The following is an 18,590-nucleotide window of genomic DNA, read 5'->3' as shown; positions in this document are numbered from 1 at the left end:
AATCTGCTGATTTATTCTGCCTCCACACTCTAGGGCAGTGAGTTCCACAGATACACAACACTCTGAGATATGTAGTTTCATCTCAGTTTTGAAACTACCGCCTCTCACCCTGTTGCTATGACCGTTTGTTCTAGACTGTCGAGAACAAGTTACAAAGGATAACTTCTGTTCAACGTCCACATTATCAATCCCCTTTAGCATTTTATGTGCCACAATCGTACTCCCCCCCTCATTGTTCTGATTTCCAGAGGGTTACAAACCCAAGCTATTCAATCACTCCTCGTATGACAACCTTTAATCCCTGGAACCAATCTGGTGAACCTCCACTGAACTGTGTCCAGTGCACCACATCATTTCTCAAATAAGGAGGCCAAAACTGTACACATAACTCCAGGTGTGGCCTCACTACTAGATTTTACAATTGTATAAAGTCTTCTTCACTTTAAAAAAGTCCAGTCCTTTTGTAATAAATGCCAAGATTCCGTTTGCCTTTCTGATGGAGGTTACCTTGGCATGTGGGATGAACGGTTGTTACACTAATGCTGACCTACCTTTCCTCCAGAGGCAGAACCCCAGAAGAGCGAGGATGAGAATCAGCCCCACGGCAGAACCAATGCCAGCCACCAGGGGAGCCACAGAGCTGTTTTCTGAATGAGATACAGGATAGAGAGCAGAACAGTGTCACTGAACTGTTTCTACACGAGGTGAATGCAGGAAAATAATTGAACCTGGAAAACCGCAGGCACCAAAGTTAGCTCCAGACCAGAGGGAGAAAACACAATAAAACAATGAGATAAAAACATGATGTAGAATCATAACATTCTCCAAACGAGAAGGAGGCCTTTCAACCCAACATCTCCGTGCTATCCAATTGAATGTCCTAATGCAGTACTTCCACTTCCCCACCCCACCTTTTCCTCCATCATCATCTGCTAACTTTTCTTTTAATGTTTATTTTCAACTATACTTTAAGAGTTAGTGAATATTCTTCCACCATGGTTTCTATCTGTGTTCCAGATCGCAGAAACTCGCGGAAGAAAACAAGTATCAATTTGCACTCAGGTTATTTTGTCAATTTCCTTTCATCTACATCCCCTGGTTAGAAATACACTCGCTAGTACAGATCACCTCAGAGTTGGTAAGGGGGTTGGAGTGTGAATGGAAGTTCCAGTTAATTTGTTGGTTTTCGGCAGCAGGGAGCTCTATTTCCATTGGTCAATGTCCTAAATCTTGGCGTAACTCATGAAGTCCTCCATGAGATGGTGACCGTGTGCCAACTACCAGGCCCCTTCGAGCCTGCTCCGCCATTCAATAAGATCATGGCTGATTTTTTTATGGACTCAGCTTCACTTACCTGCCCGCTCACCATAAGCCTTAATTCCTTTACTGTTCAAAAATGTATCTATCCTTGCCTTAAAAACATTCAATGAGGTAGCCTCAACTGCTTCACTGGGCAGGGAATTCCATAGATTCACAACCCTTTGTGTGAAGAAGTTCCTCCTCAGCTCAGTCCTAAATCTGCTTCCCTTTATTTTGAGGCTAGTTTCACCCGCCAGTGGAAACAACTTCCCTATTCCCTTCATATCTATTCCCTTCATAATCTTATATGTTTCTCTAAGATCTCCCCTCATTCTTCTGAATTCCAATGAGTATCACCCCAGTCTACTCAGTCTCTCCTCATAAGCCAACACTCCCAACTTCAGAATCAACCTAGTGAATCTCCTCTGTACCCCCTCCAGTGCCAGTATATCCTTTCTCAAGTAAGGAGACCAAAACTGTATACAGTACTCCAGGTGTGGCCTCACCAGCACCTTATACAGCTGCAACATAACCTGAAGAAGACGCTCAACGTCTCGGCCTCCACAGCCCTCTGTGGCAATGAATTCCACAGACCCACCACTCTCTGGCTGAAGAAATTTCTCCTCATCTCTGTTCTAAAGTGACTCCCTTTTATTCTAAGGCTGTGCCCCCGCGTCCTAGTCTCCCCTGTTAATGGAAACAACTTTCCTACGTCCATCCTATCTAAAAACCTCGCTGTTTTTAAACTCCATCCCTCTAGCAATGAAGGACAGAATTCCATTTGCCTTCTTAATTACCTGCTGCACCTGCAAACCAACTCCTTGAGATTCCGGCACACGGGCACCCAGCTCCCTCTGCACAGCAGCATGCTGCAATTTTTTACCATTTAAATAATAGTCCATTTTGCTGTTATTCCGCCCAAAATGGTTGACCTCACATTTACCAACATTGTACTCCATCTGCCAGACCCTCGCCCACTCACTTAGATTATCTATATCCCTTTGCAGACTTCCACCAATCACAACTGCTGGAAAACCAGTACACTTTCGAATCTCGATGTTAATTGGTGTGGTTGTGGTCCACGTCACAAGCCCAGCCATTTGTTTAGCTCGTCATTACGAAATGCTACTGAATATTGCACAGGTGTGGAGCCAGCACTCTGTTCACCTTGTCAGGGCAGTTTGTACTGTTACCTGCGCTAATTAGTGTAACCTAGAAAATGTCAGAGATTGGAACTGAAACAGGGAAGCCGTTTTACTAAAATCAGATGGATATATTGACAGTGAATCTCACTCACCTCTCACAGTGATGTTTACAGGGTCACTATCACCTGAAGTTAGGTTCCTTTTATTCACATCCGCTTCATACCGACAGGTATAATTTCCTATTTCAGAGCGATTAATATTCTTGACGGTGAAGGTGACGGAATGTGTGTCTGCAGCAGGAGACTTGACGCTGACTAATTCCATTTCTCCTTGCCTGTATAAGTAAAATGCAATGGCAGGATTGTCGCGGGGGCTGCTACAGTTAAAGGTGACATCTCCGCCCTGAGCAGCAACATCAGAATCCACCCAGAAATGTGGCTTATTCAGAACTGCAATTGGAAAGAGAGAAGTGGTGACGATTGATTGTAAATTCAATGCTGATGGATTTGTAAGAGGCAGACTTACCTGGTCATTGTTAATGGCGGCTCGGTGGCAAAGTGGTTAGCGCTGCTGCCTCACAGCGCCAATCCTCGCCTCGGGTGACTGTGTGGAGTTTGCATGTATCACCTACCCACCCACGACCCCTGTGTGAGTGCGCATTTCTTCCAGCTGATCTGGTTTCCTCCCAAAGTCCAAAGATGTGCAAGTTAGGTGGATTGGCCATGCTAAATTGCCCGTTAGTCATCCAAAGATGTGTAGGTTAGGTGGATAGGCCATACTAAAGTGCCCCTAGTGTTCAAATGTGTGCACGTTAGGCGGATTCGCAATACTAAACTACCCCTTACTGTCCAATGATGTGTAAGTTAGGTGGATGGGCATGTTAAATTGCACTTAGTGTCGAAAGACATGCAGTTAAGTGAATTAGCCAGACCAGTCTGCGCCTTTGTGTCGTTAACTGTGTAGATTAAGTTGATTGGCAATTTTTAATTTCCCCTCATTATCCAAAGATATATAGGTTTGGGGGACTGACCATGAAAAAATGACCTTTCATTTCCAAACATGTGCAAGTTTGTTGGATTTTCTGCTTTGATAACGATAAACAAGTCACAAGCTAGACACTGGACTAAATCTGTACTTCTTTTCCTGGGCGTGTTTTCATGTGTGTAACTTTAATGTGGAGCGAAACAATTTGATTCTGCTGAAGTCTTTCGTTAAAAACAGCCCCCCATTGGCAACAAAGCTAATATATTGACATTCCAAGGTCCAGAACCACGTGCTGAGGGACGCGCTCAAGCTTGGGGCAGCCGCCGCAAAGACACAATGGGGAAAGGCCACCGTGTAAAGCCTTTCAACCGAGGCAGACCGAGGGCCCGGTAACTGCAGAGTACCCTCGGCCTGCGTAACTGTGTGCCAATCTGAAAAATACCGGCACACAGTAAACTCTGATGTATGTACATAGTTTTAAGTAATGAAATGTAATTAATGTAATGTTTTGTAAATAAGCACTGTATTGTACTGTAAAAATGATTCTTTTTTTGCACTGTTTGTAACTTTTGGATCTGTCGTTTTGCAATGTTTTACTTGAGAGTTTTTTTTATGAATAACGTATATTTTTGAAATAAAAAGAATATATTGACAACTACGTACAAGAGTCTCTGAAAAGTCATTAGGAACTGTCAGTGTAAGATACACAGCGGGTGAATTCAGAGATCAATGTTAGAGACTTTCTGTTAAAAGTTGTGCTCTGAGATAAAAGATAGTTGTGTTTAATTATTCTGCCCCAATATTACAACAATCCATAGTGCTGCAATCATGGCAATAGAGATTCGAGGAAGAAATTCAGGAAACATTCGAAAAATCTTTGTTTCTCGTCACTTACCCGCGATTGTGGGAGTTACCATGTTGCTAAATTTCGATTCTAACCACGTTCCTTTGATGCTGCATCCATACTGGCATTTATAATTCACTATGGTGTTTGTATAAGTTACTGTGTAGGTTGCACTGTTTTCTCTTGTGAATTGGCGCCCAAACCAAAGGCGATCATTATCTTTATAAAAGTAGAAGGTTCGATAGCGATAATCTCCAGTCACGGTGCAGGTAATGGTAACCTTCTCTCCGACAATGTAGACCCCACTCTTCTGATCCAGAGACACCACTGGCGCTGTCAGGGGATCTGTGGTAGAGTAAATGTGAGGAACTATTAGCAATGGATCAGATGGGTCTTATGTACAGCAGCTGGTGAGAAGGTTGTTCCTTCAATAGTCATTAGAAATGGATCAGATGGGTCTTATGTCGAGCAGCAGGTGAGAAGGTTGTTCCCTCAATAGCCAGTGAGCTGTGTGGAAGGAAAGTGATTCAATCTGGATTTGAGATTACAGTTAGAAAAGGTTGGGGATTTGATTCAGAAGGGACAAAGGAACTATTAGACATCGGAGGAACTTTCAGGACTTCAGCACATCCCAAAGTAACTTTACAGCCAGTGCAGTACTATTGCAGTATAATCACTCTTTTAATGCAAATACACCGGCAGAACAAACATACTCAGTAAGATGCCATCAACAGTCATTGAGCTGATAATGTGTTATCTCAGACTCTGACGTTGGTTTCAGGCTTTATATTTACCAAAGGATACCCAGGGAACCAGCCCTGGATTCCAGGTCATATTATATACATCAAACTCTGACAGTGCAGCGCTCCCTCAGTGCTGGCACTGGCGGGAGTGCCAATTTTGATTATAGATCTCAGGTACTTGGAATAGAAATGGAAAGCACAGGCAAGAGTTTTACAAACCACAAAGGGCAAAGGATTGGAGTGAATGCACCCAACTGGACATTGTTCCAGCATTAAGTCGGAGACTGAGGGTCAAAGGATGTAGCAGCCCATTTGGTTGGTACCCCTTCCACAAACATTCACTTCCTCCACCAGCGCCGCACAGAGGCAGCCATGTGTACCATCTACAAGATTCATTGTAGTGACTCACCAAGGCTCCTTCGGCAGCGCCATCCATTCCCACTATCTCTACCATCTCAAAGGACAACGGCAGCAGACGCATGGGGAACACCACCAGCTGCAATTTCCCCCTCCGAGCCCCCCCCCCCCACAAACCCCCCCACCCCCCCACCCACCCCGTGCCCCTCCGCCGCCCACGTTCCATCCTGACTTGGAAATATATTGGCCGTATCGTCATTGTCGCTGAGGTCAAAATCCTGGATCTCCCTCCCTAACAGCACTGTGGGTGTACCTACACCACATGGAGACTGACGGAGTCCAATAACGATCCTGGAACTCTCTCCCTAACAGCACTGTATGTGTACCCACACCACACGGGGTTGAGTGCGTCCAATAATAATCCTGGAGTACCGTAAGTTACAGCACTGTGTGTGTACCTACACCACACGGGACAGCAGCAGGTTCAAGATGATCACTCATCTACCACCTTCTGAAGGGAGGAATTAGGCGTGGGCAATACAGGGGCGGCACGGTAGCACAGTGGTTAGCACTGCTGCTTCACAGCTCCAGGGACCTGGGTTCGATTCCCGGCTTGGGCCACTGTCTGTGTGGAGTTTGCACATTCTCCTCGTGTCTGAGTGGGTTTCCTCCGGGTGCTCCGGTTTCCTCCCACAGTCCAAAGATGTACGGGTCAGGTTGATTGGCCATGCTAAAATTGCCCCTCGAGTCCTGAGATGTGTAGGTCAGAGGGATTAGTGGGTAAATATGTAGGGATATGGGGGTAGGGCTTGGGTGGGATTGTGGTCGGTGCAGACGCGATGGGCCGAAGGGCCTCTTTCTGTACTGTAGGGTTTCTATGATAATTTTCTATGATGATGATTCTGGGCCGAGTCAGTGACACCCAGATACCCTGAATGATTAATAAACTCAAGGTAAAGACTGTGTGACTCAGCAACTCGCTCCTCGTTAGGGCAGTGGGAGACAGTTTGAGTTCATCAATTGTTGAACCCTAACTAATCCCTCGTTAGACTGCGCCATCATATGGCAATGATCAAAATCTGCCGTCCAGTTACAGGACCCTTCATCTGCGAACAGGATCCTTCACATCTCCCCCTGCCTCCGTCCCTTTGTCACCTCTGACCCTTAACCACAGGCCAAGAATTCGGGCCCCAAACTCTCATGGATTCTGTCAAGTGTTAAGGAATGATCGGGAAGATTATTCAGTTACACTCCTCCCTCCTCATATCTAACCTTCCATTTTCTGACAGTGGATAATACATGATTTGTGAAAGTCAGAATGACTTTGAACAGATATGTTAACAATCTCCGTTCCCAGTCCCTCACCTGCCACTGTCACCTGCACAGATTCACTCCATGGGGAAGATGACTGATCACTCTGACACCAATAAACACACTGATAAAGGCCTCCTTGGTTCAAAGCAGGAAACGAGAATCTTGCAGAGCTGTCCCGTGTGGAAACTGGAGGAAGATTGGAAGGCTGATCATCCTTGTAAATGCTGACGAATTTATCGGAACAATGTGTCTCCACAGTGCAGGTGAGGGTGACATTCTCTGTTTCTAGATACACTCCAGTCGGTTGATCCAGTGATAGCTGCGGCTTTGGCAAGTCCCCTGTGTTGGGAGGAATGGAAATCTCTGTTAGGAATGGATCTCCAGGGTTCCATGTACAGAGGGAATGAGCGAAACCACTAACCATTGTACTGATGTTGAAGGGAGATGTTTGTATCGGGAACTGAGGATGAAGAAAAGGGAGTTTTCGGGATGAGTTCTCGAAGAAACAGTGAGATATTGGAATTTACACAATGGATTTCAGTAACTCAGCTCGTTAGAAAACGATCCACAGCCAACTGTGTAAATGTAAAGTGTAACTCATTATTTAATGTAGAAACTCAAATCACAACACTGAATAAAATAAACCATTTGGGATTCCCTTTCCAAAGTGAGATGTTTAATCAGTAATTGTTCACTCGGTTACAAGAGAAAGAAGGATATGGTTTCATTTACAGTCAATATTTCTGTTCAGTGCAGCTGATTTGAACATTTGACTTAAAGGGGTGAAGATTTCCTTTAATCTGTGTCTTTTCAAATGGAATCGCTTTGGTGAAATCAGCTTTTTTGCTCCTTCAAGAGGTGAGTGTCTCTGACCAGCCTGCCAATTATTTTCCCTCTCTCATTGCCCTTTGTGAATCTGGTGGTGATCCACTCTGATGTGAGACTGTCCATGGAGTGTTGTTAAAGGGAAAGCCAATGGAAGCCCCGTCTGGGCCCAGAGATTATTGAAGAAGCACTGGCATATTTGGTGTTTGTGTTTGTGTGAGACCCGGAGGGAACCCGTGTGTTGATGGTCTTCCTATGCATCTGTTGTTATTGCCCATGTTAATGACTTCAGTCCCCCCCTCCTTCCCCCTCCCCGCACCCCAGTCCTCCCTATAGAATCCTTCTCCACCGCCACCTCGGTTCAGCTCACTGGCATTTGTCTAAGGGCTGGCTGAGGCACTTCACAATCTTACTATCCTGTCAGACACTGAGTGATCTTTTGTTCTCCGTACCTGCACCGCCTCTCAATCCGTTAATGTCCATCTCCCTGCCATTGCCTCACTCCACTCTTTGTTTCCTCCTGCCTCCAAGCATTTGTCTCCCTGCCCTTTCCTGCTGGACCACCCATCTGTCACTCGGCATCGGAGTAACTTTAATTAAAAATCTATCTCCACCCTCCCTGCCGTACTTCAAGCCAAGTCCCATTTACCCCCTGTTCTTACAGAACAACATAATCCATCGCATCCGCCCCCCACCATATTATCCCCCCCTCCATTGAAAAACGTCTGAATTTGAAAAACAAAATGTCCAAAATCTCCAAAATCCTCGTCTCCTCTGCACCTGTGCTCCAGCAGATTATGAACCCTCTGATATTTCTATCCTCGGATAATTGCTGCCTCGGGAACGCTCCCCACATCTTTCCACAATGGGCTCCTTCAGCTGCCTCGGGGCGCTGAGCTGTGGAATCCCCTCCCTAAACCTCTCAGCCGGTCTCTTCCCCGCTCCTCAATGACACTCCTAAACACCTCCTTCCTGCCACACAGAATTCTGTCGTGTGCAATAACATCTCCACTCAGTGTTCAATTGATCATGGCTCCTTTTGATACGCCCGGTGAGGGGTTACCACATTACAGGCGTTATATCAAGGAAATAATGTTTCTGTGAGGATGAGGCTGTTGTTGGATGGGCAACCACATCTGTTCTTCAGGAACACAACGAGAGTTCATTGGTGTTGGATGAGGTGAGGAGGTGACAGATAAAGATGCAGACATTTAAAGCTTTAGATCGCTAGAGAATGGGGTAGGTGGGATAAGACAGCTGTTTCTGAGATTGGACCCCAACTGGAGTGATGCATTAGAACGATTCCAGGGTGAATTCTGAAAACAGTCTGCATGGGCGCCACTGAGTGTGGAACACAAGCGGCTGAAATGTAATTGTTTGAGGGAAATTAATTACTTCATGCAGCATTCTGGGACACTCTCTGTTCTTTGATCTCACCCTGGCGAAATAGTCAGCAAAATCTCAGAATTAGAAATCACCCTTTCAAGGGCGATGTTGGGAAGAAATTCCTCACTCGAGGAGCAGTCTAGATCAGCTCAAACATTCCTCAAATCACAGCTGAGGTTTGGTCGGTTGTAAATTGCAGACTCGAGGGTGAAAGGTTTATGTTATTTCATGTTGTCAGAGGATGTGTGAAATTACGATTTAGATCGCCCACACTCCAACTGAACAGCAGAACGGACACAACGACGTCCAATGGCAACTTTGGACATCTTAAAGAAGTATTTGGAATTGTAACTACAAATTTGGAATGAATGTTCACACTCAAGCGAACATTGGCTGTGGCCGGTGGAAATGGCGGATTGTTTCTGAGTTATTTTTCCCACACTTTGTTAATGGAGGGAAGGCCAACAAGAATACGGCATTTCCTATAGCATTGACAATCTAGGCCCCAGTCACCAGAGTCATTGTTACAACATGATGGATTACAACAATCAAATCCATTACTCTACTAGTAGGGAAGGCGTAGTGATATTTTCACTGGATTAGTATTCCAGTGACCCCGAAGAATTCTGGGAAACTGGGTTCAAATCCCATCACGGCAGATGGTCAAATTTGAATTCACAAACAGAAGAATCAGGAATTAAATGCCTAATGATGACGATGAAGCCATTGTGAGGTTTCTTAAAGACCCATCTGATTCACTGATGTCCTTTAGGAAATCTGCTTTTCTCCTTGGCCTGGTCTACATGTGACTCCAGATCAACAACAGTGTAGGTGACTCTCAAATGCCCTCTGAAATGGAGGGCAGTTATTGGTGGGCCATAAATGCTGGTGCAACAAGAGATGCCCACATCCCATTAATGAATAAAACAACAAACCAATTGATTTAACACGATCGGGATTAATAATTCAATTACATATTAGAGAGAAATGTCAACACTTACTTTGAGAGAGGCTCCCCTGAACAGCAAAAGCCTCTGAAACGAGAGAATATCAATGAGTGAAATGAAAACTGAGACCTTTCCCAGAATTCCAGAATCACGGGTTATTACAATATTCCCCAAAGAGGGTCTCTCCTCATTTTGTACTCTCATCTCCAATCGTTTAAGGATCTCTGTAATTAAACTCACTCCCTCTACTTTCTCAATATCCAATCTTTTCTCCAGGTCGGTAATGATCTGATTTTCTTTCAAGTGTTCTTGTCAAGTCGTTTCTGTCGACATTTCAGGTGGGGCATTCCAGATTACAACAACTGGCTGTGTGAATAGAAATGTGTCCATCTCGTGACCCCCTTTGGGTCTGTCACCAATCACGTTATATCATGTGTTCTGGTTACTGACTATCATATAATCATAGAATCATACAATACAGAAGAGGCCCTTCTGCCCATTGGGTCTGCACCAACATATTAGAAACACCTAAACTCCCACCTAATCCCATCTGCCAGCACTTGGCCCATAGCCCTAAATGTTTTGATGCACCAAGTACTCATCCAGATACTTTTTAAAGGATGTGAGGCAACTCGCCTGACCACTCTCCCAGGCAACGCATTCCAGACCGTCACATGAAGGTAAAGATGTTTTTCATCACATTCCCCCCAAACCTCCTGTTCCTCACCTTGAACCTATGTCCCCTTGTGACTGACCCATCAACGAAGGGGATCAGCTGCTCCAAGCCCCTCATAATCTTGTACATTTCGATCAGGTCGCCCCTCAGTCTTCTCTGTTCAAACGAAAACAACCCAAGTCTCTCCAACCTTTCTTCATAACTTAAACTTTCCATCCCGGGCAGCTTCCTGGTGAATCTCCTCTACACCCCTTCCAGTGAAATCACATCCTTCCTATAACGTGGCGACCAGAAATGCACACATTACTCCAGTTGTGGCCTCGCCAACGTTCTATACAACTCCAACATGACTTCCCTGCTTTTGTAATCTATGCCTCGATTGATAAAGACAAGTGTCCCATATGCCTTTTACACCTGCTGCTAACATGCCATTTCGCCTTCAGAGACGTATGGACAGAAACACCAAGGTTTCTTTGTTCCACATCTCTTTCTAGTGTCATGCCATTCACTGAATGCTTTCTTGTCAATTTCCGTATCTCCGGCAACTGGAATCGATTTAAGCTCATGTGATGGATCAGAATATATCATGATTTGTAGAACTTTAGTCAAAACTCCTCTGAAACTTAAGGAGAACATGTCCAGTGGTTCGATTTCTGGAGTGTGGGGCTCGGAGGCAGAGACAAGAACGTGGGGCCAGCACCTTTGATCCCGCTGAGGCGACAGAAGAGGATTCTGGGGGAAATCAACTCAGTCACCTCGACTGCACCGTGGGTAGCCGAATAATGGATGTCAAGGAGCTTTCTAGCATCCCTGATGACTATGTCTGCACGAAGTGTGACCAGCTGCAGCTCCTCACAGACCGCATAGTTTGAATGGAGCAGCAGCTGGGCACATTGCGGAACATACAGTGGGCAGGGAATCTGATAGACACTAACTTCAGGGAGGTGATCATACCGCAGGTTCAGATAGGTAGATGGGTGTCCACCAGGAGAGGCAGGCAGGTAAGGCAGGATTTTCCTGTGGTTGTTCCTCTCTCAAATAGGTATACCGTTTTGGATACTGTTGGGGGATGGGGAGGATGGCCACTCAAGGGAAGATATCAGCAGCAGCCAGGCTTGAGGCACCACAACTGGTTCTGCTGCAGAGCAGGGTCGGGCTAAGACCAAGGGTGTGATAATATTAGGAAACGATAGTCAGGGGCACTGACAGGCGTTTCTGTGGCCGCAAACGGGACTCAAGGATGGTATGCTGGCTCCGTTCCAGGGTCCTGGATGTCTCTAAGCGGGTACAGGGCATCCTGAAACGGGAGGGTAAACAGGCAGGTGTCACTGCCATCATTGGCAGTAATGGCATAGGCGGGAAGAGGCCCGATAAAGACAATTCAGGGTGTTAGGTTGGGAGCAAAAGGCAGGATCTCTAGGTTAGTAATCTCAGGATTACTCCCCATGCCACGTGCTCGTGAGGCTTGGAGCAGAGAGATCATATAGCTGAGCACGTGGCTAAAGAGCTGGTGTGGGATGGGGGGGCTTTAGATATATGGAACACTGGGATGTCTTCTGGGGAAGGTGTGCCTGTACAAGAAGGATGGGTTGCACCTGAACTGGAGGGGCACCAACATCCTGGAGTGCATTTTGCTTCAATGCAAGAAGTATAACAGGTAAAATGAACTGAGAACCTGGATTACTGCATGGAATTATGATGTAATTGCAATTACGGAGACTTGGTTAAAAGGTGGGACAGGACTGGCAGCTTAACATTCCCGGGTATCATTGTTTCAGACCGGATAAAAGGGTAAACAAAAGGGGTGGGAGAGTTGCATTGTTGTTTAGGGAGCAGATCACAGCTGTGATGAGAGAGGCCACATGGGATGGATCTTGTAGTGAGGCATTATGGGTGGAGCTCAGGAATAGGAAGGGTGAAATCACAATGCTAGGAGTATACTATAGACCTCCCAAAAGCCCACAGAAGACAGAGGAGCATTTGTGTAGTCAGATACTGAAAAAGTGTGAAAAAGTCAGGGTAGTTGGGGCAGGTGACTTTAGCTTCCCCCACATTGACTGTGAAACCCTTACAGCCAGGGGCTCGAATTGAGGGCAATTTGTTAGGTGTGCCCAGTAGGGCTCTTTGTTACAGCATGTGGGCAATTGAACCAGGGCGGAGGCCATACGTGACTTGGTACTGGAGAATGATCCATGCCAGGGGATCGATGTTTCAGTGGGGGAGCATTTTGGGCTAATCAATCATAATTCCATAAGATTTTGGGTAGTCATGGATTAGGGCAAGAGCGGCCCACGGGTGAAGGTGCTTAATTGGCGACGCCAATTACATCCAAATTAGACAGGAGCTGGGGAATGTAGATTGGGAGCGGCTATTTGAAGGCAAATCCACGCCTGGTATGTGGGAGGCATTTAAAGGCCAATTGATTGAAGTTCAGGACAGCCATGTCTCCTCGAAAATGAAGGATAGAAATGGCAGGAAAAGGGAACCATGGATGACAAAGCCAATTGTAAGCTGAGTCAAAAGGTAAAAGGAAGCATAGTAGGTATCAAGAAACTGACAAAGCCCTTGAGAACTACATTGAAAGTAGGAAGGAGCTTAAACGTGGAATTAGGAGGGTTAGAGGAGGCCCTGAAATGTCTTTAACAAACAGGGTCAAGGAGAATTCCAAGGCTTTTTATGCATATATTAGGAGCAAGAGGGTAGCAAGAGAAAGAGTAGGCCCACTCAAGGACAATGGAGGGAAGTTATGCGTGGAACCACATGAAGTGGGTGAGATCTTTAATGAGTACTTTGTATCGGTATTCACCAAGGAGAAGGGCATGACGGATGTTGAGATCAAGGATAGATGTCTAACGTTCTTGAGAACTTCAATATATCAAAGGAGGAAACGTTGAGTATCCTGAGTTGCATCAAGGTAGACAAGTCCCGGGCCGGATGGGACCTATCCTAGGTTATTGCGAGAGGCAAGGGGAGAAAGAGGTGGGGCCTTAAGGAATATCTTCACATCATGTTTTGCTACAGGCGAGGTTCGAGAGGACTGGAGAAAAGCCAATGTTTTTCCCCTGTTTAAGGAAGGAAGCATGGATAATTCAGGAAATTATAGGCAGGTGACACTGATGTCAGTGGTGGGAAAGCATTTGGAGAAGATTCTGACGGACAGTATACATGCACATTTGGAGGAAAATTGAATCGTTAGTGCCTGGCAGCATGCTTTTACACGGGGAAGGTCATGTCACACCAACTTTGAGATTTTTAAAGGGGTGACAAAGAAAATTGATGAGGGAAGAGCTGTGGTTGTAGTTTATATAAAGTCATAGAGTCATAGAGGTTTACAGCATGGAAACAGGCCCTTCGGCCCAACTTGTCCATGCCACCCTTATCTTTTTTAAACCCCTAACCTAATCCCAATTGCCCGCATTTGGCCCAGATCCCTCTATACCCATCGTACCCATGTAACGATCTAAATGCTTTTTAAAAGATAAAATTGTACCCGCCTCTACTACTACCTCTGGCAGCTTGTTCCAGCCACTCACCACCCTCTGTGTGAACAAATTGCCCCTCTGGACACTTTTGCATCTCTCCCCTCTCACCTTAAACGTATGCCCTATAGTTTTAGACTCCCCTACCTTTGGGAAAAGGTATTGACTATCTACCTTGTCGATGCCCCTCATTATTTTATAGACCTCTATAAGGTCACCCCTCAGCCTCCTACGCTCCAGAGAAAAACATCCCAGTCTATTCAGCCTCTCTTTATAACTCAATTCATCAAGTCCTAGTAGCATCCCAGTAAATATTTTCTGCACTCTTTCTAGTTTAATAATATCCTTCCTATAATAGGGTGACCAGAATTGCACAGATTATTCCAAGTGTGGCCTTACCAATGTCTTGTACAACTTCAACAAGACATTCCAACTCCTGTATTCAATGTTCTGACCGATGAAACCAAGCATGCTGAATACCTTCTTCACCACTCTGTCCACCTGTGACTCCACTTTCAAGGAGCTATGGACATGTACCCCCAGATCTCTTTGTTCTGTAACTCTCCCCAACGCCCTATCATTAACTGAGTAAGTCCTGCCCTGGTTCAATCTACCAAAAAGCATTATCTCGCATTTGTCTAAATTAAACTCCATCTGCCATTCGTCAGCCCACTGGCCCAATTGATCAAGATCCCGCTGCAACTGGAGATAACCTTCCTCACTATCCACCATGCCACCAATCTTGGTGTCATCTGCAAACTTACTAACCATGCCCCCTATATTCTCATCCAAATCATTAATATAAATGACAAATAACAGTGGACCCAGCACTGATCCCTGAGGCACACCGCTGGTCACAGGCCTCCAGTTTGAAAAACAATTCTCTACAACCACCCTCTGGTTTCTGTCAAGAAGCCAATTTTGTATCCATTTAGATACCTCACCCTGGATCCGTGAGATTTAACTTGATGCAACAACCTCCCATGTGGTACCTTGTCAAAGGCCTTGCTAAGGTCCATGTAGACAACATAAACTGCACTGCCCTCATCTACCTTCTTGGTTACCCCTTCAAAAAACTGAATTAAACTTGTGAGACATGATTTTCCACTCACAAAGCCATGCTGACTGTCCCTAATCAGTCCTTGCATCTCCAAATGCCTGTAGATCCTGTCTCTCAAGGTTTGACAAGGTCCCACATGGCAGTCTGGTACAAAAACTAAAATCACATGGGATCAGGGTGGTTGGACATAGAACAGGCTTGGTTATACAAGACAATGTAACGGTGGAAGGTTGTTTTTCAGAATGGAGATCTGTAACTAGTGGTGTTCCGCAGGGACCTGTGTTGGGACCTCTACTGTTTGTGGTATAGATAAGTGATCTGGAGGAAAATGTGTGTGGTCTGACTGGTAAGTTTGTGGTTGACATGAAGATTTGTGAGGTTGCTGGCAGTGCCAAGATTATCAGAGGATACAACAGGATACAGATAGTTTGGAGACTTGGGCACAGTAATGGCAGATTGAGTTTAATCTAGACAAATGCGTGTTAATGTATTTTGGAGGATAAAATTTATGTATGAATTGCACTGGAAAAGGCAGAACCCTTAGGAACATTAACATAGCGAGGAATCTGGGCGTGCAGGTCCACAGCTCCCTAAAAGTGGCAACACAGTTGACCAAGGTGATTAAGAAGGCATATGACATTCTTGCCTTTATCAGCCGGGGCATTGAGTACAGCAATTGGGAAATCATGTTGCAGCTATATAAAACCTGGTTCGGCCGCATTCGTAGTATTACGTGCAGTTCGGGTCACCACATTATCAGAAGGACGTGGAAACATTGGCGAGAATGCAAATAATGTTCACCAGGACGTTGCCTGGTCTCAAGCGTGTTGGCTATGAGGAGAGGTTGAATGAACTAGAAATGTTTTTTTTGGTTCGGGCATCATGATCAGCACAGGCTTGGAGGGCCGAAGGGCCTATTCCTGTGTTGTACTTTTCTTTGTTCTTTGTTCTTGATCTTCAGAAGTGAAGGTCGGAAACACTTTTCCACAGGAAAATTGTGCTCTAAGACTAGAACTCCCAACTGCAAATTACAATTGTTCCTTTGGAAAATTGTTCATTACAAATCACAGATCGAGAGGTTATGTCTAAATGAAATTCATTGACAGATCTGGAGCTGAGACGCAAACATGGAGTTGGTGACAGGTAAGTTGGAGTCCGAGAATTTCCAAGCATAGAAAAAGGTTCTTCAGCTGATTATGCCTGCGCCGGCCACCAAGCACCTATCTATTCTAATCCCATTGCCCAGCACTAGTTCTGTAACCTTGTATGTTACTGCATTTCAAGTATTCCTCTAAATGATTCTTAATTGTTGTGAAAGTTCCCGCCTCTGCCACCCTTTTACGCAGCGAGTTTCAGATTCTCACCACCCTCTGGGTGAAAAAGGTTTTCTTCAGACCCCCCTATCAATCTCCTGCCCCTTTAAATTAAATCCATGTGTCCCTCCCCCGATTATTTACCCTACTTCCCAGAAGAGTTTCTTCCAATCTACCATATCCTTATCCCTCATAATTCTACATTTCACCTGTCTGTGAGTGTGTGTCCATATATGCCTGTTTCTTTGTGACTGTGACTGTCTTTTTGTCACAGTTTGTGTGCGTGTGTCTGTATCCATGTGCTGATCTCTGCGTGTCCATTTCTGTATGCGTGTCACTTAGTCTGTCTGTCGCTATATGTGTCTGTTCCTTTCTGCTGCCGTGTGTGTTTTTTCGTGCATTTTCCTCACTCTGTGACTGTCTATCCGTCTATGTGTGCCTGCCTTGCATACGTTTTTCTCCGTCTTTGGTTGTAGTGTGTCTGTCTCTGTCAGTGTGTCGATCTCTTTCTGTGTTTGTGTCTGTCCGTGTGTCTGCCATACTTGTGTATGTGTGCCTCTGTCTGTCTCTGTTTGTTTATGTGTCTGTCTGTATGTGTGTGCCTCTTTGTATATGTGTATGTCTATGTGTACGTGTCTTTCTCTGTGTGTCTGTCCTTTTCCCTGTGTGTCTGTGTGGCTGCGTCAGTCTCCCTGTGTGTCTGCTTGTGTGTGCGTGTATGTCTGCCTGTCCGTCTCTGTCTGTCTGTTTCTGCGTCTGTGTCTGTACATGCGTCAATGCCATTTTCAGTGTGTTCGTCTGTGTGTCTCTCTGTTTGTCTTTGTGGTCGTCTCTCTGTCTGTCAGTCTCCGTGTCTGCATGTCAGTCTGTGTGTGCCTTCCCCGTAGGTCTGTCTCTGTGTGTGTCTGCGTCCTGATTGCTGTAATTCCCTTCCAGTCTGTGTGTCTCTCGATCTGTCTGTCTGTGTCTCTGTGACTGCCTCTATCTGGGAGTACAATTTTGGAATGGATTCACACTGTGGGCAGTTAAACTGAACAAAACAAGGGAGAAATGTTGAAATGTTGACCACAAAACGACAGCTGCTGTGATGTGTTCACTGAAGGACATTAGTCTCCACCCTCTACACAGATCTCAATCTCAATGATGTGACCAACTCCAGGAGACTACAGGAGAGAGTGCCGTCTAAATAATGAGAACTGAATATTGTGTCAATGCAGGGAAACAGAAAATAGTTTACAAACTGTCAGAGACGTCACAATAAACCGACAGTGGGAGAAAGTTCAATATGAATTTATTTCCAAATCAATCTGGGTACATTTTAGTCACGGTCAGTGTTTGTAACGGAAACCTGTGGTTTCAGCTCAGAAACACATCACTGGGGACAAATATAAAGTTAACCCTTGACAGAGAAAACAGTGGATCAGGGAAGACGTGTTCAAATACACTGAGAGAAAAAAAAAACATTGTGAGAATATCTACCTAATATTTTGAACAAATTCAGTAATTAATTCCTGGATATACGATCACCAATGGTGGTGGACTTACAGACTGCATCTCCCTGCACTCACTTATCTATATTCACCAATACCTGCACTCGTCCAATTAAATTCAAGCTATTTCAAACTAAATTAGTTGTTAAATATGCCCCACAAATCTCAGGATATTTTAATGAGCAGACACATTGCCTCATCACGATGTTTTGAGAATTCGAACGCCATCAGACAGGATAAAAATAGACAGAAAATTATTCAAAGGGTACATGAAAAATAAGCGAGTAGCGAAAGTGAGTCGTGGTTCCTTGGGGCTCGGCCGAGCGAGAGAGAAAGAGACAGACAGATAGAGAGAGACAAAGAGGAGAGATAGGGAGCGGCATAGGGAGAGAGATATATAGAGACAGGCAGAGAGAGAGAGATGGAAAGAGTGCGGAAGTGGAGTTAACATTGAAAGCGATAGCACGTAGCGTCACAATTGATAGAGGCTTCCGTTGACAGAAAGAGGAACTCAGCCACTTCCACGAAGGACAATGACTAAGAACTAACAGAAAAGCCAAAACATATTGATGAGAATATTACAGAACTATGCTCGAGTGTTGACCCCCAATTGAATTTCCCAAATCTCCTAATGAGGTTCATGCACGAATTAACCCTATCCATGCTGAATGTCCCACCCCATTCCACCCCACTCCATTCCACCCCCCTCCGCCACACCCACACATTCT

At 45.1% G+C, this 18,590-nt stretch overlaps 1 protein-coding gene across 1 annotated transcript in view; it reads right to left on the bottom strand.

The window, feature by feature from the left end:
- The window catches only part of LOC144493888 (immunoglobulin superfamily member 1-like), a 31,308-nt gene that overhangs the window by 12,206 nt on the left and 512 nt on the right, over positions 1-18,590 (bottom strand). The window contains exons 2-6 of the mRNA XM_078213470.1: positions 9,899-9,931; positions 6,738-7,025; positions 4,324-4,617; positions 2,597-2,893; positions 552-647 (exon numbers count right to left, since the gene is read on the bottom strand). Of these exons, the coding sequence (XP_078069596.1) occupies positions 552-647; positions 2,597-2,893; positions 4,324-4,617; positions 6,738-7,025; positions 9,899-9,931 (1,008 nt within the window). The remainder of the gene's footprint in view (positions 1-551; positions 648-2,596; positions 2,894-4,323; positions 4,618-6,737; positions 7,026-9,898; positions 9,932-18,590) is intronic.

Source organism: Mustelus asterias, chromosome 5, assembly GCF_964213995.1.
Source record: "Mustelus asterias chromosome 5, sMusAst1.hap1.1, whole genome shotgun sequence".
Lineage (NCBI taxonomy): Eukaryota > Metazoa > Chordata > Chondrichthyes > Carcharhiniformes > Triakidae > Mustelus > Mustelus asterias.
Note: the sequence above shows the minus strand (reverse complement) of the source record. Positions and strands in the feature narration are given on the sequence as shown.